General features: G+C 42.1%; 2 protein-coding genes and 1 non-coding gene across 5 annotated transcripts in view; all 3 read right to left on the bottom strand.

Moving 5' to 3' along the window:
• The window catches only part of ARHGEF6 (Rac/Cdc42 guanine nucleotide exchange factor 6), a 39508-nt gene extending 34261 nt beyond the window's left edge, over positions 1-5247 (bottom strand). Inside the window, exon 1 of one of the 2 annotated variants that reach the window (XM_068411769.1) lies at positions 5229-5247. The gene's annotated coding sequence lies outside the window, so the exon portion shown is untranslated. Of the gene's footprint in view, positions 1-265; positions 331-5228 lie in introns of those variants that run through there. The other variant, XM_068411768.1, reaches the window with a different exon arrangement.
• Positions 5248-9501: 4254 nt separating this feature from the next.
• Positions 9502-25136, bottom strand: RBMX (RNA binding motif protein X-linked). 2 transcript variants are annotated; one of them, XM_068411790.1, is made up of 11 exons: positions 25106-25136; positions 23532-23658; positions 23227-23333; positions 17559-17730; positions 16341-16457; positions 15856-15970; positions 15612-15737; positions 15431-15534; positions 13688-14927; positions 12716-12804; positions 9502-10522 (listed from the first exon to the last, which is right to left on the bottom strand). In XM_068411790.1, the coding sequence occupies exons 2-9, from the start codon at positions 23638-23640 to the stop codon at positions 14620-14622; spliced, it is 1158 nt and encodes a 385-aa protein (XP_068267891.1). In that variant the 5' UTR covers positions 23641-23658; positions 25106-25136; the 3' UTR covers positions 9502-10522; positions 12716-12804; positions 13688-14619. The 2 variants fall into 2 exon arrangements, with proteins under 2 accessions (XP_068267891.1, XP_068267892.1); XM_068411791.1 differs by having other exon boundaries at positions 15431-15519.
• LOC137669845 (small nucleolar RNA SNORD61) lies at positions 23404-23476 on the bottom strand. Its single transcript, XR_011049188.1, has one exon. It is a non-coding gene; the product is annotated as a small nucleolar RNA SNORD61 (small nucleolar RNA).
• Positions 25137-25327: the final 191 nt, after the last annotated feature.

Raw genomic sequence — 25327 nt, 5'->3', positions numbered from 1 at the left:
GCAGGGCTGCTGTCCGGGCACCACCGAGCCGCGCTCCGCCGCTGGCAAACTCAGCGGGGACACCCGCGGGAACCGCCCGGTGCGGGTAACACCCGTGGGTGCTGCCGGGCGACACTCCCGAGGACCGGTTGGGGACACCCGGTGACACCGGCGGGGCTGCCGGAGGATGGGGACGCCGGCGAGGCCGGGCCAGGTGCCCACAGCGGCCCCGGGGGCTCGGCGGGCCCCGCGCGGTGCCGGTGCCCGCGGCGCGGTGGGTACTCACGGCGGCGGGCGGGCGGGCGCGCAGCCCCGGGGCATGGCGGCGGCGGCGGGCGGTGCTGCGGGACGCGGGGCGGCCGCTGCGGCTCTGACCCGGAGCCGGATCGCGGCGCGGGGAAGGGAAGGGGAAAGGGAAGGGGAAGTGACAGGCGGCGCCGCCGCCCCGCTCCGCCCCGCCGCCGGCTGCGGGACGCGGGAGGGAGGCGCGGCCGCAGCTCCCTCCGCCGGCCCCGGGCGGGAGGCGCGGGACGGCCCGGGGGGACAGCAAAGGGGAAGGGGAGATGGGAAACAGAGAAAGGCCAGGGGAAGGGAAAAGGGAAGGGAAAAGCGGGGAGTGAAAGGGAAAAAGTAAATCGGGAAAGAGGGATAAGGGAAAGAAGAGGAAAGAGGAAGGGGAAAAGGGAGAAAGGGAGAAGAAAGGGAGAAAGGGAGAAAGAGGGGGAAAGGACAGGAAAAAAAGGAAAATCCAGGCTACTGAAATGGCAATTACAGTGTTTTTGGCACCACTGAGAAGAGAATCGCTGCAGAAGGGCCTGCAGAGGAGGCACAGTTCAGCCGAGGCACTGAGTTCTCAGAGACAGCATGTCCTCGCCATAGCAAGCACAGCGCCTCTGCTGCCTGTGCCCATCTGTGCAGGGAACACTCCTGCGGGAGCGTGAAAATCCCCAGACACTTCAGTGCAACAGCAGGCTGCAGTGTGGGGAAGGAACAAAGCACTGTATTGATACCCAAGGTGAAGCCTGGCTGTTAGGTCCCAAGCCCATGCAGGGACACAGGGGTGTCAGAGACACCCCACACACCTGTGAGCCGGAGGTCTCTGGGGCACTGGGTCACTCTGAACCCAGACATACCCATTCCCCAGTGCTTGCACTGGTCGGTGCTCGGCTGGAGCTTGTGCTTTTGGCATGACCCAGCGAGGAAACCAGGAGCGAAGCCAAAGCAGAGCATGCTTTGGGAGCATTTGGATGGGGAGCCAAGGGGATGATGATTTTTCATCTGCCTTCCCAAGACTTCCATCCAAGTACAGATTGGTGAAGGTTTCAGGCACCTCCAACTGCAGAAATCGTGTCAGTTCTGCCCACGATGGCAACGACATGCCGCATCCTCTATGATCATCCTGGACAGTCAGGTTTAATCCAGCTATTGATTTATCTTGCAAATACCATTCTTAGTTCACAAAACTCAGCCCCTTGCCAGAAGTTTTGTGGTTGTATTAGCAATAAAATGCTGCTGCTGAATGAAGGCCTTATGCTTCTTCAGCAGTAAATGATGGGTCAGCTATTGAGCTGCTGTTATTATATGCAGAGTGGTGTCAACAGCAAAAGTAAAGACTAACAGTTCCCATTTGCGCCCTCAAGAACAAGCTAGGCCAGGACCTTTCTACACAATTTTTCTCTTTCCTCATGATCTTTTCCCTGTATCTTCTAAACTAGATTCCACCAGGCCCAAGCCTCTTGCCTACCACTTTCCACCTCAACCTGCTTGCATCCAGCTGTCAGTGCCTTAGCAGTACTCACTCACTGGACCAGATCTTGAGTCACATACACAGCTCAGAGGTTGAAGCCACGCTGTAAATGAAGCACAATCAGGTTATCTGCACTGTTCCTCAGTCCAAACCACCAAAGAATCCCCTAAGGACACTTAAGCTCCAAAGAGGTGCCCACGTCCTCTGCCCAGTCCTCTATCTCAGCTGAGCTGGGCTGACAGACATTCTTATGACTCAGATCAAATTCTAGCACTGAAAAGCAGCTGGGAAATTTTAGACACAGTCTCATTGTTGCACCTAACTACAGCACTTGCCTAGTTAGAAGGTGTTGATTCCCCTGTTTGCCTTCTTTTTCAGGACTAACACATTTGAAGCAGCAAATCTTCGCAGGCTTCAGTCCTGGGCTGAAGCGAAGAAGGAATTTGGTTATTTCTATATACGCTGCAACAAGATGGACTCTTCGGCTCACACCACCAGCTTGTAGAGCTGCTGCAACTTAACAGAGCCACCTCAGAGCAGGAAGGTCAGAATGTCCTTCTCCCTTCCACTACATCCAAATCTTTCACTGTTCCTGTAAAACAGGAGAAGGTGTTGTTTGCCTTGATGTGTCTTTATTCCCCTTCCTAAGACTGAGTTACCAGGACAACAAAGAAGGGTAGGAGGGAAGCGCATATGTGTAGCTCTGCAGGAGTAACCTCTTCGCATGCCCTCTCACTGGAAGAGATTGGCAAGCAGTACCCTTTCAGTGGAAGGTGGGACTTGGGTTTTAACCGAATGCTGTTGGAAACCCTACCTTCCACACTGATCACCTTCCCTGCACACTAGTAACGCTCAGTGAAGGGAGGTATTCAGCTCCAAATGGCAGCTGTACAAACGTCTATGACAAAAACAAATTTAAGGCGTAGTATGAAGGTAGCTGCTGCTTTGGCAAAGTACAGTGAAGCCATGGGATACTAGGATGGGATGCTAATGTCATGTATGAAGTTTTTCATGCTCAAGATTCCCCAGGATGAGGCCCTTTTGTACAAGTCGGTATCCAGGGTAGAAGTTGTGAGCTCTGAATTTCCTCAGAACATCCTCTTTTGCTCACGTCTGCAACAGGAACAGAATTTCTGACCTTAACATGCACTTGTCAGTCTCAAGACAGGAGAAGTGGCTCAGATCCAGTCCCAGGCTACTTCTTCATATCTAAGGAACAAGAGTTCTCTGCAGCATTTGGAGAAGGGCAGAATTTGACAGAACCATTAGGGTTTTATTGTCAAATCCAAAGTCTGGGTAAGCAGCAGGATGGCAGTCAGGGAATTCAAACCTATTAAGCCAAGAGCTTTCCTGATGTTACTCCTTTCTCAAGCTAGGTTACTGGAGCAGAACAGATTTTCTATCCTATGCTCATCTTCCTCAGACACAACACTAGGTCACTGCAACTTCCTTACTGACAGATCTTGGAACCAGAAGGTTCCCGGCCTGTTCTGATGCTCCAAACATGCTTTCAGAGTGAATGTGCTGCAAAGAAACCCCCTCTGAAGGGTAGTGGCCTTTCCCAAGGCAAACTAAGCATCAGACATGAGGGAGGACCACCTATAGGTTATGTTGCTTAGAGTCTCTTTGCCAAGAGGGTCCGAACAGGGCAGCATTTAGAAAGAACAGATGGCAGAGGGTTTTCATGTCTCCTCTGGCTTTGCCTTCAGAGCGCTCAAAAAGGCTGACAATATGGGAGGAGAAGAGCCAGAAGGAACCGGCTGAGCACTCTGAGAACTAAGCACTCTGACTTGTGCCATGTCTTGCCCACCATCTCAGCTGTCCTACCTCAAGCGTTCCTCTGCCTGAGGCTACAGAGAGGACCCAGGAAGAAGCAAAATTCCTGTCTTCACTTGGTGTTCTAATAGGACTTAATATTTTGGAAAAAAATAAGAGGAAATAATTTTCATTTTGCTGCAAAATTCAAACTTGAGCTTGAGAGATTTGAGCTTTTATCCAGCTTTTGAGGTCTCCTTTCACAGCAAGCATGACAGGGGCAACCACGTGAGCACTAGGGAAGTTACTGAAGGGTCAGAATGTTTCAAAGATTAAGGGGGTTATAAATAATAAGAAAAAAAAGTCAGAAACCTTTTCTTAAATTAAAACTAAGGAAGAAAAGGCACAGGGAGGATCAGAGCAACACCCAGAGCTGTACACACAACATTGCTATTTCCTAACTGAGAATTGTGGAGTGTGACTGCAATATTGCAGAACTGGCTTTCAAATCTATGAGATATTAAAGCACAACAGCTGAGGACTGTTCCCTTATCCTATCTTATAGCTGTTTAAGACTCCTATTTTTAAATATTTTCCACCACAACCATTATGATTAGTTTTTAAATAGAAAAATAAACTCTCTGAAAAATGGAGGAAATCACATGGTCAAGTACCAGAAGACTGGCAGCAACTGATTTCTGATGTGATAGGCCTTCAGTGATTCTATATATATCTGCTCTTAAAACTGGGCTGCTGCAGAAGGCTTTTAGAAATGCATTACTGGGAAACAACGGGCTAGTGAAACAGTTCTGGAACGAGCAAATTTTTATGCTGGTTAGCTAAAACGCTCCAAAGAGAAGAAAGGCTCTTTGCTTGTTTAGACCTTCAAAGGGAAAGTGCAGGAACAGAGCTACCATGGCTTGGACTTTTCTCACTGTGGTGCATGGACATTCGGTGCAATGCCCACGGATGCTGTCTCTGCTTCTGGCAGAATTTGTCTTCAGAACATTATTTTTTCACAATGTTGACCATATTTCAAATGAGACAGTGATGGCTCTTAGTTGCAGGGTTTTTTTTTTACTGTAGGAATCTGTGTGATACAAAAGCCTTTACCTTTTAAATCCATATGCACTTAGTAAAAAATTCAATGGCAAATTTAGCTGAACTCTTAAGGGATTCATTTCTACTCTGATCTTGCAAACATTAGCTATGCTTAAGCATAAGAATCAGCATATAGATAGGATCAGGAATACCTACTGAAAGGGTGTCTTTTGTCTTCATTAGGATTATTTTTATGTGTAAGGATCAATTAATATTATGTTTGGCAGAATCTCAAGTAACAGTTGCAAGGGGATAAAAAATACTGTAGCATTAAGACTATTTCACCTTCGCATTAAAGCAAAACTAAAACCTGCAATCTCTTCTCTCCCACGATGAAAAAAAAAGCAAACAGGTCCACACTGCGTAACTCTGTTTAGACAGACCTCCTGTTATTGCTGCACATATTTCTACCTGACCATTTAGGTTTGTCTCTAAAGAAGAAGGAATCTGTTAAGCTCACAGTCAGTACACTCCATTTCCAAATTCTCCAGACAGAATATTAAATTACCCATGCTCTAATTTCTGTTATTAATACAAAAGATGAGGAATGACTACCGATTTCGTCCTCTGGTATCTGGCTTCCTTTCAGAAGGCTCACTAAACAAGCATGTTACAACAATAAAAGAAAGGATCCAAGTTGACTTACCTCCACTTTGAGGAGTGCACAGCCTTTCAAGAACTCTTGAATATTACTGATGCAGTCAGCTTCGTTTTTAGGCTCCAGGCAATACTAAAGAAAGAAAATCCACTGAGATCATTGCATTACCTTCCGTAGAGCCTCTGTTCAGAAGGCCTGCATGAATATTGACATGTGCGTTTTATACTGAATTAGGGAAGCTTCTTAAGGGGGTGGATGGGGGTGGCAGGCAAGCTGTTGAAGCAGGAAGAGCCACTGGAGGAAGTGATGCATACAGCGAAATGGTCGGCATCTTGTTTTGAATGTCAGCATATGACAGTGCCCTAAGTGACTGTGGGAAACTGATGATCTTTAAGAACGCACTGCCCCCAACCATCACATATAAGCAAAAGATAAGAAGCAAGCAAAATTGATTTTTGCTTAATAAATAAAGGCTCCTGTTTTACAGGGTGGAGAACCTGTTTTTTTTTTTAAACAGCTTTTCTTCTGTGTTGCCATTTCCTATCTCTCATTGGACTCCTTCCCTTTTTTGCTCCTGCAGTTACTTATCGCACTTTTGGACTGTCTAAATATATGCCTCGTAAAACTGTAATAGGAGGTACTCACATGGCTTAAATGGTTTCAGTGCCAATGGATTTGCTGGCCTTGGGACAGCTCAAAATGGCAGGGCTGCAAGGTTTGTTATTTATTCCTAACCTAATCTGCTTCTCTAGTGTATTTCCTGACTAACAAAGTATTTTACAGTAGGAGTTCTGAAAGAGTGAATATATTCACAGTTGTAATTAATGATATTTACGTAGATACAAACTGCATATCCTTCTATTCAAAACCAAGGTATTTTGATCTCTGGTAGGCCCAGTATTTCCTGCCACTGAATGAACATGCATAACTCCGCCAACTGCAACCTTTCAGGTTGTTTTCTGTATGTAGAGACAAAATCAAAGAACTAAAGCTACAGTCATACTTTGCCCTCAATTAGATACTAGTAACTGAAATGTACAACATTCACCTCTTTGATGCTCCTTGCTCATCATACCGAAGACCATACCTCGAAATGACCACAGCAGTATTTCACCGAGCAGTGCTGTTTCAGGCTAGCAAAATACATCTCGAAGAGTTACCTTTTCTGCAGATCCCGGAAGAAGTCGATTAATGAGTTTACAAAGCACAGTTCCATCTTTCAGAGCAGTTTTCAGAAACTCCTCCGGATCATCTACTATTTTCTTAGGGGAATTCAAAACTCCTAATGAAATAAGCCACGTTACAATTTGTTCTTCTGGATTCATCGTGGCAAGTTCTGCTGCCAGCGCAGTTCTCCTGTGCAGCAGCTTGCTGGAGCCCACATCCGTGATTACATCTTCCTGCCTCTGCTGCTGCCTGCAGAGCTCAAGTGTGAAACTACTTTCTTTTTTTTTGCTCTGCACAGAAACTCACCAAATCTGAAGAACCAGAAGTAGTTACTCTAAGGTAAGAAACTCTTTTTAAATAAAAGTCTCTAGCGCTGTTACTTTAAAGAGAGACAGTGAAAGTCTGCACCTTTACACATCTTCAACATTACTGAAAATAGAAGTATTTTACGTGTATACTTACTCCATCAAAAAGATCTCACCTAGTGACTTCCTCCATGTGGCAACTGGCATCTTATCCTCTGGTAAATTTGGTCTTAACTTGTGGCTATTGCCCAAAGTAGTAAATGTAAATTTGTCTTTAATACTGTAAATAATGAGGTATTTATAGTATTAACATTGAACTTCACACTAAAGATGATTGGGAGGAACATCACACTAACTTTAAACAAACATTTTTCACCTTTATGTGGCAAACCTAGTCAGCAAAATTGCCTTTTATAGTACTTCTCTACTTTCAAGATCTGGTTTTTGAGAATAAATTGATCATGCACTTAATGTAGAAAAAAATTTACTTTTTCAACTATTTTACACAAGAAGCATACATATAATCCAAAATGGATTTTTGGAAGATGATAATCTCTGAAAACACCCTGGGTAACTTTGAAAAGTTCCTAAATTTAAGTCATCCAAAGCTGAGAATGAAACTTTACTTGTCCTGTTAAAACATCCCTTTCCACCAGCTCTTCAGGATCCATCGTACGAAGATGGAGTAGTATCAGGAGTTTGTCACCCTGCTCTGGGATAGTATTAACCATTGCTATTAGTCATATTAATTTAGAAAAGTCCAGTCATCCTGCAATTTCCTCATCCTTTCTAGTTGTCCTTTCACCAGAACAGATGGAAAACAAAGCCATTTTCTCACTTCATGATGCCAAAGAAGTTAACTAGAACATCACAGATTGAAGCAATAAAATCGGAACAAATTACCCTAGAGACCAGAATTTCTCAGTGACAATATTCTGAGCCAATTCCTAACCCTGGTACTTGAAGCAACTGTTTTCAAGACATCAGCACTCTCAAACTGCTTAGGCTAGTGTTTTAAAGGGTACGGGGAAATAGAGCAGCCAAAGGATAAATTACACACAATAAATATGCATGGTTTTGTGTCTCCCACTTCCCAGGCCTTATGATTGGATGATTGGTACTGGGACCTATGTAAGGACCATTTTTAATAGCCACCAGTAAGAAATCAGAATTGCCCTTTCAGGATTAGACAGACTTTTGACCCTTACGAGGACACGGGGATGAGTTCCAGTTCTCTGTTGTGTGGAAATACTAGTAAAATATAACTGCAGACAGCGTGAACAATAAAGCTAGCTGAAGCTAAATCACAAAACTCATTGTCATCTGGTAAAGTACATCTACAACTAGCCATGTGTGTGCAAAACATTTCAAATTTATGACTAATTACAAGAACTTTAGTGTTTTCTTTCTCCAGTTCTCATGAGCACTACTATTTTGTAGGAGTACTTGCAGTCTCCGCTTTCGTAGCTTGCTTTTTCTTTTCCCAAATCTTTAGTAGGCAAGACAACTGGCAATGCTCGTTCACCTACTGGGGACAATAATTTGTGCATGGAAGACATCCACTTCAGTCATCTCATGAGAACATACCACTTTCTGACGTGAAGAGCAAGAGAAATAGTTCAATACAGGGAAAATTACACACCTGCTTCATTAAACTCAGTGTTAGAAGAACACACAAGTACTTCACCCACTCCCTCCTCTAAAGCCAACCTTTTTTTGTATAGATAGGCAGGTTTAGTTTCATGACTATTTCACATGCAGCTGTTGCACCCAAGCAGGTATTAATGGTTGCAACTACAATTAAATAAAAACACTTCCCCCATCTTGAACACTTAGCTTGAAAGACAGACATAAGCATATTCAGAAAGCCCAAAAATTTAAGGCATTTCTGAATAGCCACCTCAAGACCAACCTTACATCTTTCAGAAAGTACCCATCTAAAAATGTTCCAGCTTCCTCACCCACCCCTACACAAAAATTAGTTCTGTGGCAAACCCAGAGTATAAAGGTATAGCCACCAAGCGAGGAACAGTTTCTGGTCTGGTCATTGGAAAAGACTTTGACTTTGGTTACTTGTTGACAGGGACAAATCAAATGAATTGTCGATCATCTCTTGCAGAGTCAACCTCCACCCCCAAGTTACAAACACACTTTTATTTGCAGCCTGATTACACCAGTCACGACTACATAGCACAGTATTATTTAAAAAACAAAAAAAAAAGGGGGGGGTGGTCTATACCCAATTATCGAAGGACTGATGCATCAGATACATCAGTAACAGCATGGTAACAGGAGCAAGTTAAGATAGCATTCAGATGTTCAGAAAACATTCCAGAGATTCTCCTCAAAGTCCCTCACTTTTATGTAACTTGTTTGTTTTTTCAGCATAGAGGGAAAATGCCCAATACAAAGAACAACACTGGAGTATTCTGCTGCAGAATCTACTGATGCCTTATATGTAAACTAGGGCCTTTCAATGACAACGTCTGAGTCAGCACATGAGATAATTTTCATTGGTGGTACATTCTCATTATTTAGCTTTTTAGGCAGCTATCAATCTTTTTTTGTGTGATATCTCATATGTTGACATTAGATTTTAGTTAGGATGATCTGTTTTACCCTAAACAGCAGCGCCCAGACTATAAGCTTACTGCTAAAAAAGAAGTCACGTAATATTACAGCATATTATCCTTTCTTGCAGAAGATGCACTGAGACACCACTCTGCAATAATAAGCCACCATCAACACGTAACACCAATAATCTTTTCTACCATGCAAGTGTTGCTGAGTAACAGGTATTTTACTTTAATAAAAAAAAAAAAACAAAACAAAAAACAAACCCATAATGCTTTTGTTTAACAGCAAATTTATTAGCCCTGGGAAATACCGCAATTCTACCAATCTCCTACACACAGGCAGACTTACTCCTACAATCTGCAGTCCATAAATGAAGTTTAAAGTGATATTCTTATCCCAAAACCCAAAGGTAGTTTTAAATCCCTAGACAAGGTACGCATGCTTTTTCTTCCTTAGCTACTCATTATAAACTGAATGTTAGTTGTTTAAATGAGATCAGTTTAGGTCTACCACAGAAAAAGTCAATATAAACTTTATTAGCCATGACTATTTAAGTACTTCAGTCAATCTGAAGTTAGTTTTCTACATGAAATACTGGTGCCTGAGGATTCTGCTCTCATACACTGGCACATCAACATACATGTAAGATAAAAATGCATCAAGACAAAGGCAAAGTTTTAAAGAAAGCCTCTTGCAACAAGAGATGCAATGCTGTCTGGAGTTCAGCAAGAAGCTAGTACATACAAGAACACTTAATTATTCTGGGCATTTATCACTAGTGTCATTTCAGTACACGAACACTTCCTCTCATCCAGAAGGCCTGGACAATTATAAAACTGTTAATGCAAGAATACAGTAAAACTTCTCATGGTTTCTTGGTGAAGAATTTGTAACTATTTAGCCCTCTGTATTTGAGAGGATTGAAACTCACTTTTATATAACTTGCTCTTTTTTCAGCATGAATAGAAAGCACCCTATGTAAAGGGCAACCCTGGAGTATTTTTCTGCTGCAGAATCTACTGATGCCTGTATACTGACTAAAAAAAGGCTCGCTCTTGACTCTTGGAAGATGTTAGCTATGGCAGACAGCACCTGACTTCCACCTGAGAATTTTTTATCCAAGAGATTAGTAGTGCTACTTTCAAAGGCAATTCCTGAATGATAACACAACCCTCTGACACAAATACTGGATAACACCACCCTCAAAGGCCAAGCTTTATCAGTTGCATTTTGTTATCCTTCGATTTTCCAACGCATATCCACTGCTGCATGGCTGCCTTCTAGTCACCAAAACTGAAAAAAGGAAATGCAAGTTAGTACACTCAGAACCCGAGACAGACAAAAAAGCTAAATCATTTTCGAGTTGATTGTTTTTATATGCACAATGTATACATTTGGATTATACTCAATTTGTCACAATAGCATGAAAAATCATCAATAGCTAACTACAATAATCAAAATGATCTGAAGACTACTTGTATTAAAGCACACTTATACAACATGGTCTCCAGAGCAAGCACTAAGTAAAGCCTCTGTAATTCCTGTGCGTATCCCACTCCAAACTCTTGCCTACCACAAAAGCCCACTAGCTCTTGCTCATCTCAGCATCATAGTCAGGAGTCCTGTAGTAACACATCTAGTGAATTGAGAAAAAAGCACTTAAATTTTTCCAAAAGAGAGAAGCTTTTTCACTTGCCAAGAGTAATTTCAGCTTCCCAGCAAATACAGAGAATTGAAGCTAATATGGCACATACATATTAAAAAATTGAAAACATCTGACACAACCTATATGATGGTTTGGCAAAACCTTTTTAACTCGCCTAGGACGCTGCATATTAAAGACAGTATTCCATATCTTTATTAGAGGACTCATGATCTGGATCAGCCTCAAACTGTAAATTTAAAAACTGACTCCTGCAATTTTTTGCAGGTTGGTGGGGGAGCAAGTGAGAAGAGCTTACTTTTAGACATACTTCCCTAATCCACTTTGGTGCCATACTACTGACATCAGTGAATTTTGAATGAAAAGTAATTTCTGAAAGAAAAAAAGGTTAGGTTTTTTAATCTTGAAAAAGACACCTACAGTTCAAACGGTGTCCCTTCCAGTAGGATTTGTGATTTGAATATTTTAACAGTCAAGCTTAAGAGGAATGCAAAGATAAGGAAAGTAACACTTTTTTGTTGGTTGGTTATTTTATCAACTGACAGAAAAATAAAAAGTTGCTCAGACTGCAGCTGCTGTTCTATGTAACAATATGCTTCCTTTGACTCAAAACAGAAAATACCCATGATGCTTCTGTATTCGATCTGAAATACAACCCAGTACCCCAAAATAAAAGTGTATTTTTCTTCTTCATCAAGGTAAGAGTAGCAATTAATCAGGAGTATTTACAACATATTACTGGCATATTCTGACAAAAGCACTGCACACTTAGTTGCTGTTGCTGAAACTCTGAAAATAATGAACTGTAAATCAACTGAGATTACAAACATCACACAGTATGCAACAGAACCTATCCCTCACACAAAATGGAACTTCCCCGAAATCAGTGACCATGTGTCAGATCAACACTGTACCAACTACAGCTTTTTCTTTTCACCATTTCAAAGTTGGTTCTCAAAAGCAGTATTTGAAACAGCAAAATAGGTTCTTACATTTAGAGTACTTTGAAAACTAATTACAAAAAAAGTACACACACTTCTTACATAAAGACTGCCCTTGAAAAAGGGGTTTGTCCTTATCCTTCACTCTATACTAGATTTTAACAGATCTTGCACACATTAGAAGTTATTTCCTTTTTTGAAATAAAAATTTAGTAGAAAAGTGTTCTGAAAACCTGTAGTAGCATGACAGCCACTACTGCCTTTTTTTTCCCCCTGGTGAATTATCAGAGAAACAGACGAGACACTCACTCTTCACATGAAGTCTGAAGACAGTTGCTCCTACATCTACTTGAAAAATAATTTTAATAGGGTAGGCTTCAAAGTCATGAAACACAGCTGACCTACGAAGTTTTAAACCATTCTGGAGATGCCTGGAAGTCTGCAATTTAATCCAAGGACTTCTGCAGAGATTAATTTCTAATCACAGATTATATTCAGTATAATCATTAAATTGCATGTTCCACACATTTAACAAGACTGATGAAATCTCTGCACTGACATTTATTATTCCAATTCAGACTTTTATAGTCTGATCTTATGAAGATTCCTAGACTAAGTACTCTCTGCAGCATGATACAAAATACATCTATAATCATATTTTATGCTCAGTCATACCCAAATTGGACCAATTTTTGCAGATGAGAAGTCTCTCACTGTCATTCCTAACTTGGAAGGCTTAAAAAGCCTACTCAAACATCCTCCGTCAAAATTCAAACAGGAAGTTTAAAATATTATTTAGCCACCAAGAATGTCCATCCAAATCTATAAACACAGAACCATCAGAAATATTCCTTCCAGCTATTACACTACTATAATACTCACCTTATGTATTGGCACAGGCACCACTTGTCTCTGCCATCAACACAGATGAACCAGCACTACTTCAGTGGTATCTTCTAGATGTTCTCACCCTGCAATTAAGAGAAGATACAACCAATTGAGAAAAGTACATTTTACAGCACAAGTTAACCTATAGTACTTCCTCCCATTTCAAAAAAGTCACAAGCTTGGGTTTGCAGATTATTCTGTTGCAAGTCTACTTCTCTTTTTAAGTGATGGAGGATTCACTGGCTTGGAATGGACTGGAATGGCTTAGTGATAAGTTGCATGGCTTATGGATTCTCATTCCTTTTCAATGGTGCACTGCCATGTTAAATCCATAAGATGAACGACAAAATTTACTGAGGACTAAACAGTAGTACAAAGCTTTTGGGTTTGTGCTTTTCTTTTTTAGTTGGAGGTCTTCATGTTTACTATATTCAACAGCATCTTTTGAACTTCATGGCTTTACCTGAGTCATAACAACTTGCCACAGGTTCTGCCACATGTACTAGATATCCCTGCAACGCAGTGTCAAACTAAACAGAGTCAGGCATCCAACTAAACATCAAGTTTGCAATGGCTTGCTTCAAACTCCCAAGAGCCGAGCTGATATTTGTCAATCTAAACCAATTCCTGATTTCACAAGGCTTTAATTTTGTTTAATATATGCAGCCTCTTTCAGCATCTTCACTGAGAGATACTGGGCACAAAATACCCCCTCCCAACCCTACTTGGCAATGTTCTGTCTACAGTGAACTGCATTATGTCTTTAGTTTCAAAATTGGTGCCATAAATGCTTTTATCCAAGAAATGTTGAATTTGGAGAACTTCTAATGTATTGAAGTATTTCTTTTCCTTTTTTTTAATCTAGACAGCACTTCCATTGCCATAATGTGCAGCTTGTCTTACTGTACTAGAAGATAACTTGGTTCAATTTTGACTTAGACTGAAAAACTAGTTTGCTTTGCTTACCATCTTTGCTGTTTCACAGGCATTTGATGCTTTAAATCAGCTGTGGAATGCTGAAAGATTCACTTGTTTTTATGAAGCCATAAGCCTTTGAGAAGTTGGAGAGAAAGACTTCTTTGCTTATCTTATTTTCTCCTTTGGAATCAAAGATGTTCCTTTAAAAGTGAAACACTACAGAGTTGCAAAAATTTGAAACAGTATGAGCAAGCATCGTTTTGCAGCTTCTTGGATGGAATCGGTCATTTTTTTTTTTTTTTAATTTTTACAGTATTCTGTAGCTGACTTACATGTACATGACTTATTTGGAGGGGATATCTTTTCAAACTCCCCCTGAACAGTAGGAATGCAGAAAATAGTATTATCCACTTCCTTTTTCGGGTTAAGTGAATGATATCCTGTATTTTTCTTTACACAAGGATCTGAAGGCATTTTGTACTGAGAACACTGACTTCAAATTCTAGGCAAAATTGAACTTTGTGTGGAATATCCCCACCACCCTCCAAATCACAAGCATACTTTAAGAATGAGATGCTGAACATGTAGAACAATCCATCTCCCTGTTAGACGGTTGGATGTTGTGTGGAAGCTCTTAAGAACTGCTTGTTCCATTCATGAGGAAAATCAGATGGGAAGTGTGGCATTTCAGGGAAACTTTACTTTGAAAATTACAACACTAGTACACAGCTCAACTTTTATACATTTAACATCTGCTTTTTGAAAGAAATGTTAACAATTTTGAAATGAAATTAAACATTGGTTTAACTTTTCCTCACAAAAGCATAAAAGTCATGGAGGGGAAAACTTAACAGGCAACAATAAAAAAAGGTAAAAACAACTTTTCCTCTTAGTAGTCCTCTGGTAGTAAAGATAGAACAACTTCCACTTTTGTTTTTTTGAGAAGTAATCTGTCTTGGTCCAAAAGTTTAAGAGTGTTTTTAGTATCTGCTTCTGCCTCCACCTCTATCGGATCTGCTTCCACCACGGCCACCACCTCTGGGTGCTCCGCGGCTTGAACTACTGTAAGAATCACGAGGAGGTGGATAGCCCCTTTCCATGGATGGGGGAAGACCCCTGTCTTGTCTTCCAACACGATCACGGCCACTTGAGTAGACATCACTTCTGCTGCTTGAGTAACTTTCTCGGCTTCCATATCCATCTCGTGTGCTGCCGTAATCATCATATCGACTGCTTCCACCATAAGATGGCGGGGGCCCTCGTGCAGGTGGAGCACTACGTGAGTTACCTGCAGGGTCAATGGTCAGGCAATATGGCAACACCATAAGTTATATATAACAATTTCAATCTGAAATTACAGAATTGCTGTATTAAATGTTTACTGCTACTCTTTTGTATGTATTGAGATGTTCTTAATATAATCTGCCATGTTAATGGTATTTTAAGTGGGAATTGCATATCAGGCAGTGAGTGGATTTAAAGACTCTGAAGGAATGAAGACGGTGTTTATTCAGGCAGGCTCTTTACTGGGTATTCCAGAACAGCTTGTTATTTTAGAGAAGAAACTCAAGAAACTCAGCCATATTTTCCAGAGATAGTTGCAATTCTGAACTGTAGACTTTGCTTCTTTAGCTTATAGGTTATTTAACAAGATGATCAAATGATAACCAACAACTGCACTTTCACTGCAAGGGGAAAAAAAATTGTGCCACTTCCCCCACACGAGCAACCCAGTACAGGTTTTGTGACACCTGTACAAATTACTACATGATCCTCAAAAGGGATTCTTACCATAACTCTCATATGAATCTCTGTAGGAGCCTCCACTTGGATGATCCGAGTAGTCTCTGTCACGTCCACCACCGTATCCATCACGATCACTATAGGAGGAAAGACTACTAAGACTTAGTACAAATCAGTGGGATCACAGCAAGGAAAAAAATGACAGGGACAAAAATCCAACAGTAGGTACCTATATCCCCTAGAGGGGTATTCATCACGTGAACTGGAATGACCATAATCACGGTACGCGTAGTCCCGTGGAGGTGGTGCGTAGTCCCGTGTATCCCTGGAACTTGGATAATCTCTGCTTGAGTAACTACGAAAAACAAGAATTGAGATGTTAGCCATATGTCACATCCCAAAAGATCAGGGATCAAAATTCTTCTCTGAAGAAAAAAAAAAAAAAAGCCAAACTAAATTAGAAAATAATTTACCCATCTTTAGTGCTATAGCCATCATCTCTTGGAGACATGTAGACATCTCTTCGTGATGGCATTGGTTCTCTGCGTGGAGGACCACCATAACTGTCTCTTCCACGTGACACAGGAGCTTAAGAGAAACAGTCAAAATTTTTTGACTTAGTTAGCATTTAGCCACACAGAAGACTCCTCAAGGCAAGTAAGTATTAGCAGACAGTTTATAGCAATTTAAACACGTCTCTGTAGCCTACATTTATAATATTTTGCATTTCTACTTGTACAGTTTTAAAGCAGCACTAGAAGGAACATACTCATCAAATTACAAACTGTTCCAAACAGCTACAAAATGATACTGGTATGAAGAGAACTGATAAGACTAGAAAAACAATACGCTATCCCACAGCAGATTTAAGTTAGAATCAATGATTTGCAACAGTTTCTGAAGAAAGACTAAGGTGCTACAGCTGACTAAGCAACAAAATAATTCAGGAAGTCCTTACCTCTTCCTCCCATACTGCTGCTACGCACTGGTCCTGAAGGTGCAGATCTCTTAGGTGGAGGGCCTCCACTTCGTGGAGGTGGGCCTCTCTTCATGGGAAGTGGCCCTCGAGAAGACCCTAGAAGAATAAGCCATGAACCAACTTGTTATTTCTGTGATAGTCACCTGTATGCCCCTAAAGCCTGAGCTACAATAACCTAGCTGCTGTTATTACCACTATGTGAGCAACAGTAAACCTCTAAAATTAGACCTCAAAGCTTTCTCTTGTGTTTTGGCCACTACTAGATGCTACTGGCAGAATCGAGAGTCCACCAAGTTAACTTTTCCATTGCCTAAATTCCTGTCAAGAATTGTCTTTTAGAACTTATCCAAAAGCCACAGAGTGTGACACAAGGGAGAAAGACAGCTGATACCTGTAATCAGTCACAGCTTAAATGCTCAACAAGTTACTGTTCTCTGAAGACAAGAGCCACCTGGGAAGATGTACTAGAGAAGATCCTACAGAGAGGGAACAGCGGCACTACAGAGTCTGTAGAACCTACTAAACAGACTCTTCGAGACAGGAGTTTTCACTACTTCCAGGGTTTTTGTCTGCATTACAGCTTTTACTGTTTTACTTCAGGTGCTTGCTCTTTCTTTCAAGTGACAGTTTTATTTTGATACTGAAAAGTCTTGGAATAAACAGCTGTATCTTAAAAGAATATCCAGTATCAAGTAATGTACTATCCTTCCACTTCAGAAAGCTTCAATTCAACACACTACTATTTTATTTAACAACAAACAAGGCTTAGCTTCCCTAACTTCCACTATGATCTCTAAGGATCAGTCCTAGAATTTAGTAAGTTTAGACCTCTTGCTAGTAAGAATGAAAGGCAGTTCCCTTTCCCTGGTGGAAGAGAATCGCTTTTTCAACTTGAATACCAGAAAGCTTCCTTTCTCACGTGCAGGGCAGGAGTTTTGCTTTTCTTTCATAGCCAAAAGTCAAGTGGAGTGTTAGTTGTAGAAGGGAATCTTCATATTTGAAAGCTTTTTCTTAAGGTGTACTTGCCTAATCAAAAATTTGGCTAAACTGCCGAGAGTGTATTTCATCATTTTAGTAAAGAACAAGGAGTGCACTATTCGGCTGTTTGACTTTTTATTCCAGTGGGATTATTGCCATCTTCCAATGGGATTGTCTTGTATGTTGTCCAAGTATATAATGAGAGAGGTAAATACATACCCAAGTGACTCCCTCTTGAAGGTGGTCCTCTCGCGCCACTTCCGCCTCTTGCACCTCTAAGGCCCCTGGGAGGACCTCTGCTTCGTGGAGGGGGTGGCGGCCCACGCCTACCACCACTTTCAAAGGATGGCTTGGTTGCTTGTTCCACTTTAATTGCTTTCCCATCTAATGACTAAAGAAGAAGCTGCTTTACTTACTGCTCAGTCATGTCTGTATTTCTTAAATTAAGCCCCTCTTGCTTCACTATTATAGGGCTTCCATTTTATAAAGTTAGAGCAACTCTAGAACTGATTTCAGTCTTCAGTATTAGTCCCCATGTACTGAGCAGCATGTTGTGCCTAATTTCTACAGTACTTCATTCTTGTGGTATTGGTGAAAAAAATACAGAGCAGCATCAGAAACGACTTTCAGTGAAAACACAAGTGTCCAATGATTACGGCAGCCCCATGTCATTTATTCTGTAAATGAAACACGATTTATGATCTCCAATTCACTTTCAATTGCCATGGACTTTTGTACCAAACTAGGACTGCACCAGTAGCTACAGGATTAAGCTGAAGATATCTTAGCTTCAGTTGGGGTTTCTGGCAATGGGGAGGCCGTTTAGTACATTTTCTTGATATCCTGATAAAACGATGATCACTGAAGTCTTTAGAAGTAATGTCAGCATCTACAAAGCAGACCAAGTATGGTAATTCACCCCTCTTTTTTACTGTTTCAAGCTTAGTTTTCAAAAAAGGTGACTGTCACAATTTACTCTATTACTTGCTTTTCCAGAGTGGAGGTGCTTTGTGGTGTGGGTTTGTTTTTTTTTTTTTGGAAAAAAAGTGGAAGTTTTTTCTGAAATACAGGCCTGCAGTAACAGGAACTCTGCAGCCAATTATTACACCTCAAACATGAGCAGGTGGTAAGACATACTGAGTAACTCAGCCCAATTAATCAAATTTCTGTATAATCTTTCAGACACCACACACTTGATAATTACAGCAGAGCCAAGCTCTACTGAAGTTAGGTTACTGCACATCTATCCTGGCAAACATGGTTTATTTGCCTTTTTTAGCAGTTAAATATTTAACTCTGCTATGACAACTAATGAATTATACAGGCGGCAAGTGTTGTTTATCACACTTTGCTGCAATAAATGAACAAGAACATGACTGCTAATTATGTCTTATCCTGAACTGGTGATAGTTGTTTACTGAGGTACTGAATCTTTTTTGTTCTCCACTGAAATCTAGCCGTCTCTGAAATCATCCACTTCAGTAGCTCTGCCACCATATACAGCTGTAGGTAGCTACTGTTTCAAAAACTTATGTGTATATCCACAGGTCCAACTCGATCCATTGTGAGGAAAATAAGTTAAGAAATACGAGCAAAATCATATTGGTCTTGGCTTTAACTTAATAAAAATACTTTACTTATGGAAGGTTCCTCAAAAAGCTTTTTTTGGCATGACAAGCTGAAACATTCCAGGTGTGAGCATTAGTACCTCTAATCACTGGAACTTCTCAGTTTGTATCATATTATTTCACCATTATCATCATTCATCTGGCTCAGTGATCCTTCTCAAAACAGGAACAGTAGGCTTGAAGCCTTAAGCTTTGACATCATGACCACTGCCCTCCTCAATTTCATGGCAGATTCCTGACAGCTTATTTGCAATTTGGAAACCAAACACCATCCCCTTCTGCTAGCATAGGTTCTGAAAACCTGCATGCTAGGTCCAAGTTGTATCCCTTTTTTATGGAGGAGATACTTTTCTGTATCATTTCTCCTCCTATTTCCTTCTGGCTTGCACTTACACATCTTACATAGGTGAAAGACAGGTTTCTTTTGAAACTGTTTTATGCAAGCAGTCTTAAAAAGCTACGCCTAAGGTCCAAAAGACCTTTCATTGGGTCCAAAAAGATTGGGTTTTTTTGTTAACCAGAAGATATTTGTCAAAGTTTGTCCCATTTTAAAGCAGAGGGGACAACTTCATCTTTTAGGTTCTTAGGTCAAAGAAGAAAGGTCTCACCTCACTGAACAGATAAAATTCACATAAGCCATCTCAGAATAAGGAGTTTTTTTTCAATGAGCCCAAAGCACCAGCTGTCAACATGAACACTCAGTAGTTCGTGTTTATAACCTTGATTCAGAGTGTTATAGCAGCATTTTTAGTATGCTATGGGCACCATAAAGTGGAGTCACCTTGGTTCTAAAAAGCAAGAAAGTAATTTAAGATACGAGTCATTTAAGGATAATAGATTGGCAATCATAAAAACTTCTACGTGGAATGAACAATCTATCCAGCTTTTTAAGGTGAGCCACGGAACCTTAACCAAACAGAATCAGAATTGTCCTGCAAACTGTTCCGCGTTCCAACAGAAAAGATGAATGAAATTTGGAAAGTTTTGGGAGTGGGGCAGGAACAAAGCATACCGAAGAAACCGTTACAGGAACTTGCACGAAACTGCAACATAACACCACATAGGGCCTTCCTCTCCAATGGATTATTTTACTGTTGATGCTGCAGTGACTCCACGATTTCTGTATGTTCCTTGATGGCGCATCAAGTAGGCTTCTTTTCACCAAATATATTCAAGAACTGAAGTTCATTTCTTACCAGGCTGAGCTCCTACGTATTGTATCGCTTCTTCACTGAAAGAACTGGAGAACACTTTCTGTTGATTAGAGGAAGACAACCTTCTATAGCACTGAGCACAGTTTAGACTGATGTTTGGACTGTAGCATTTGCTTCCAACCTCTTAATACAGTCCAGCTGGCTTGGCAGGTCTGCACGGGAATTAAATCTTTGGCTTGTCCCAGATGCTTCCTCTAAGGTCATATTCTCTAATTATTCATTTTGTCCTCAGGACTTAAAACCAAAAGATCACGAGAACAGTGTACTGCGCAGAATGACCACTACAGACTTGGGAGTATTCACACTTGTGTCCAGATAAGCATGTGCATTTCATGACATCAGCATGTAGACTTGACTACCATGCAATTAAGGTTCTTCTTAAAGAATGATGATAATTTGCTAGGATAAAGTACTTCTAACATTTCTTCAGTGCTGCTCAGACATGCTGACATTGATTCACTTCTGCAGAGAAATTTATATGAAAAATCTCCACCCCCACCCCATTATCTCCCGACCTCTTTCTGCAGGACTGAAATTAATCTTCAACAAGCAAGCTTAAACTAGTCTATGCCTGTCCCATTTGAGAATGAAATATAATTAACTCCCTTCCTTCCTCCCAGCCAGAAAGGAGCCAAACATTGGATGTATGTTTTTCATGAACATTTGCAAAGCGAAAAATCCAAATTTAGTCTTGCAGAATCTAAGTCAGCCTCTTCTACTGGCTGCAACTTTGAATTCCTTTGGAATGACAGAATGAGCAGCACGCTGGCGATGCAGAACTCTTCTCCCCATGGCTAGACAGGTCAGCTAACTCCTTACAGATTGCTTAAACTATTGTCTGCACAGTGCTTCTGCTGCTTCTTTGTAAGTGCCTGTAATTCTCATGAGCACACCCATCCATCATCTCCAAATGGACAAAAAAGCTCCAAGTTCTGATTTATTACAATGATCTCTTCTCACAGATCCAGAATCTGGAGTCTTTTTGAGGTACAAGCAGTACTTATTGTCCACAACGCTTTCTGAAGATGAAGATGAGAGACCACTTCAATGTGTATCTTCCAGATCTTTCACATCCATGGTCAAACCAAGCTCAACCAGTACAGAACTAGAACAATACACAGCAGCACCTAAAGGTTTATGTTAAAAATGTCATTCTAGGCCAAATCCTGAGTGAGGATGTTCTTTTCATACACTATTTGCTGTTCCAATTTCCAAGCAGATGAAGGCATTTTTAGATTTGTAGTGTTGAAGATGGAAACAATGAGAACGATGATCCACAAGGCAGTGCTTTCTAGCATTTCTTGACAGTGATGCAGACGGTGCATTCCAGAACACATAGACATTACCTCAGCCACAAACATTCAATCTCATTTAGCGACTACACTAAGCTTTACTTTCCTGAATGTTCCCAATGTGACCAAACACATACCACAACATTCAAGATTTAGAACAGTTGGTGATTATTTTCAGAGGGATTTTCAGTTGAAGCTGCACTCCACACACACTTAGGATTAGTGACTGAACTCCTTGCAGTCTGATTAGTTGTTGGTGCTTGAAGTTACCTTAGGTGAGGGTTCAGTGTAATGACTACTTCAGAGGAAATCAGTGTTTAAGAACTGCAGGAAACAAGTCTTCAGAACTCTAGCAAACTACACAACAGAGAAATTCAATAAAAGGAACACCTTTAAGGATGTTTAGGCTGGTACAGAACCGACATTACCTGACTTGTGACTCTCTGCCTTGATAAAAACTACTGAAAACTACTAACTTGTTTAAAAAGGAAGCAAGTCTCCAAAGAAAGTAACACTAATTGTCATGATGTTATCGTGAAGCACCCAGACACTAAGTACACACAGCAGAAAGCCTGCTATAACACAAAACAAGGACATTTTACTATTTGTGTTGACTGTGAACACTACAGCAAGCTCATTTTCTTATTATTCACAAAGTGCAAATATTCGATATGCTTTACTTACTGACTACAATAACTGACCTTCTTTTACTTCAACTTCTTATACTAAGAAGGCAAACAGCTATCAAAATCCCAATTGTTAATTCATCAGAATCAGTAGAGGCTTCTTCACCTGACATGAACAGTATCTCGGAGACACCGCTTAGAAAAAGGCCGATGCAACATGACCTTAACACAACCACTCAGATCATGCACAAAAAGGTCAGTCTGAAATTCAAATTAACTGAGAATACATCTTTCACTGCCTAAAGAGACAGCACCTCTATGAAGATAAGCAGCTGTTGACCATTAAGTTGCAAACCTGCTATCTAGCTTTCCAAACACATGCTGGAACAGACACAGATCACAATAGCCTACAAACCTTTGACAAACTACCCTGGTTTTTATCTCAGAACTTCTGCTCCAAATTCTCAGGTTTTTCTTTTTAAAGACATTACATATACACTCAATTTTTACTTCCTCTTAAAGTCGTATCATTGCATTATAGGGTGCAAACAAGCAAATTCACTCACTGGCTAACTGCAAAGCTATTTCACATTAACTGGCAAGACAGTCCTCATACATGTCAAGTAGATTGATGATGCAAGTCACAAATCTATGAGGGTATCTACAGATTACCAGATAGAGCATCAACACAATCAATGCTCCAGCACAGTACGGAAATAGCATTAAACCCATGTTAAGGGAAACATTAATAGTTTTCAGGTAAGTCACTCCCCTAAAGTATAATTTACACAGTACTGCATCCAAATATGATAAAACAAAAATATTACAGGAGACATACAATAATGAACGAGCTTACTACTAGAAAGCCCTCCATCACCAATTAAAGAAAAAGAGAGACATTATAACTGACAGCCAGATTTCACTTTCTACTGTCAAATCCAGAATCAGGAAAAAGTGATTCCAGCTTCACGGACATAGAGACATTTTTGCCAAATTTAAAGTGATGACTTGTCTCCAGGATCTTCTAACCCATTGTCTTCCCAACTTTTATTACTAGTTAATTTACCCCAAAGATCAATATTGCTGGTCAGTAACAACAGTGACATATAATTGGTCTTAATTCCTACCTTTCCATTCATATCTCTGGCAGCATCTTTTGCATCTGCTGGACTCTCAAATGTGACAAACGCAAATCCTCTGGACTTGTTGGTTTCACGATCTTTCATCAAAAGGACTGCAGAAATAAAGTCACATTACCCTTTGCTGTAATAAGGCAGCAACACTTAACCTTTATTTAACGTTTTAAGCTCAGAACTTCTTAGAGGACATGAAAGCACCATCATTTCAGATGATCAACGCCAAAAAAGTCATCACAGCTATACTGTTGCTTTTTATTTTTAGGATCTTAAAATAGCAATGTTTTTCTTTTTACCTTCCACAATGCGTCCATATTTGCCAAATACAGCCTCAAGGGCTTTTTCATTAGTCTCTGTGTTCAGGCCTCCAATGAAGAGCTTCCCAGGACGATCTGCTTCAACCATTTTGACTCCGCAAACGACCTATTAAAAGCATAAGGTTGTTACTGACAAAACACCAGACTGCAACACAGATTTCTATACCGTCTCATGGAATATGAATAACTTCTTTCCTAAAAGGTACAAGCAAATTTCTTGAGCAAGGTGTCAATTAAGAGATATGAGCTATAAAGGACATCAAAAAAATTTGTATACTTAACCAATTAGAAGTAGTACTGCCTTCAGTTACTTCTTCACATTATATAGCCTATTCCAAATAGATTAAGTTAACTTTAAGAAGTGCAACAAAGCTCTGATGAGAGCTCTCATAAGATCAAGTAGTATTGGTCGCATGTGAAAAGTCTTTCAGGGTTATTGTCTTTTTGCCCTTGATGGTAACCCTACACTCCCTCCCTCTAAACCCTGCCATAGATGTTTCAAGAAATTTACTTAATATGTCAAAATAATACCAAAATATTAACTTTAAAGTCAAGCCTGGCACAGTATTCTAAACTAAGCTCATTCTTTAAGTTATTTAAAGTACACTAACACTATGCCAAAGTCGTGGCCTACACAACGTGTCAGCCTGAACGGACACCAGGCCATCACTGCAGTTCTACACAGCAAGGCCACAGCTAAGGCAAGGAGGGAGAGGACTAAAAAAAAAAAAAAAAAAGGGGGGGGGGGGAAGAGCCACAGACAAAGCAGAACCTCGCAGGGCCTGGCAAAACGCCCGGCGCCTGTGGACAAACGCTGCCCGCACGCCTCCAGCCCAATGGCGGGAAAGCCCGCAGCGGCGCGCGCGGAGGGCCTGCGCGGCTGCCCCGGCGCACAAGGAGAGCGGGGACAGAGCAGCCCCGGGGCAGCGGGAGGCCGGCGGGGCCGGGCCGGGCCGCCCAGGAGCCGCGGCGCGCGCGCGGCCGCCCCCCTCTGTACCCCGCGAAGGCGCGCGCCGGAACGGGGAACGGGGGGGGCGTCAGACCCTCCGCGGTCTCCAGGCACCTCCACAAAATGGCGGCCACCTTTGGCAGGGACTCTTCGCCCTCCCGGCGACGAACGACCGCCTCGGCGCTAACCCGACCGCGCACCTCAGTCCCGTTTTGCACTCTCTGCCCTGCCCTGCAGGCGCAGCCGCCGCCCTCCCTTCATCCTCCCCGCGGATGCCGAGGCCCACCCGGCGGGACCCCGCGCAGAACCCCCCGCACCTAAAATGGCGGCAAGCGCGTCTCACGCGGTCGGGACCCCCTCCTCGCCCCACCACAGCCGCACTGCTCCCTCCACCCTACACAGAGCCAGGCGGACAGGGAGGCAGGCCTGGCTCCGCCGCGCCTCGCCACGGGCCCGCGGGGGGGGTGCGGAACATAGCTCCCTCACCCCCAGGCCGAGTCCTCCGCCGCGCCGCCACCTTCCACAGCCCACTCCCGCCCCGCAGGATCCCGCTTCCCCCTCCCCAGAGCCCCCGGGCCTGCTCCGCTCGCCCGCCATCACTCACCTCCAACCACACCGAGCCGCAACTGCGCAATGGGAGCGAACAAAGGCGCTGCAGGCCTTTATACCGCTGACGTCACCAGCCGGCCGGGGCCCCGGATGCACGCGGTGGCGGGCCCGGCAGGGGGAGGCCGCGGCCAGCTGCGCCGCCGCGCTCTCCTTGGGGCCGGCGTGGAGCCCGCGGTGCGGGGCGATGCGGGGAGGCTCGGCCCTGCCGGGGCTGCGG

Source organism: Nyctibius grandis, chromosome 13, assembly GCF_013368605.1.
Source record: "Nyctibius grandis isolate bNycGra1 chromosome 13, bNycGra1.pri, whole genome shotgun sequence".
NCBI classification, from domain to species: domain Eukaryota; kingdom Metazoa; phylum Chordata; class Aves; order Nyctibiiformes; family Nyctibiidae; genus Nyctibius; species Nyctibius grandis.
This window is presented reverse-complemented; position numbering and strand designations above follow the sequence as displayed.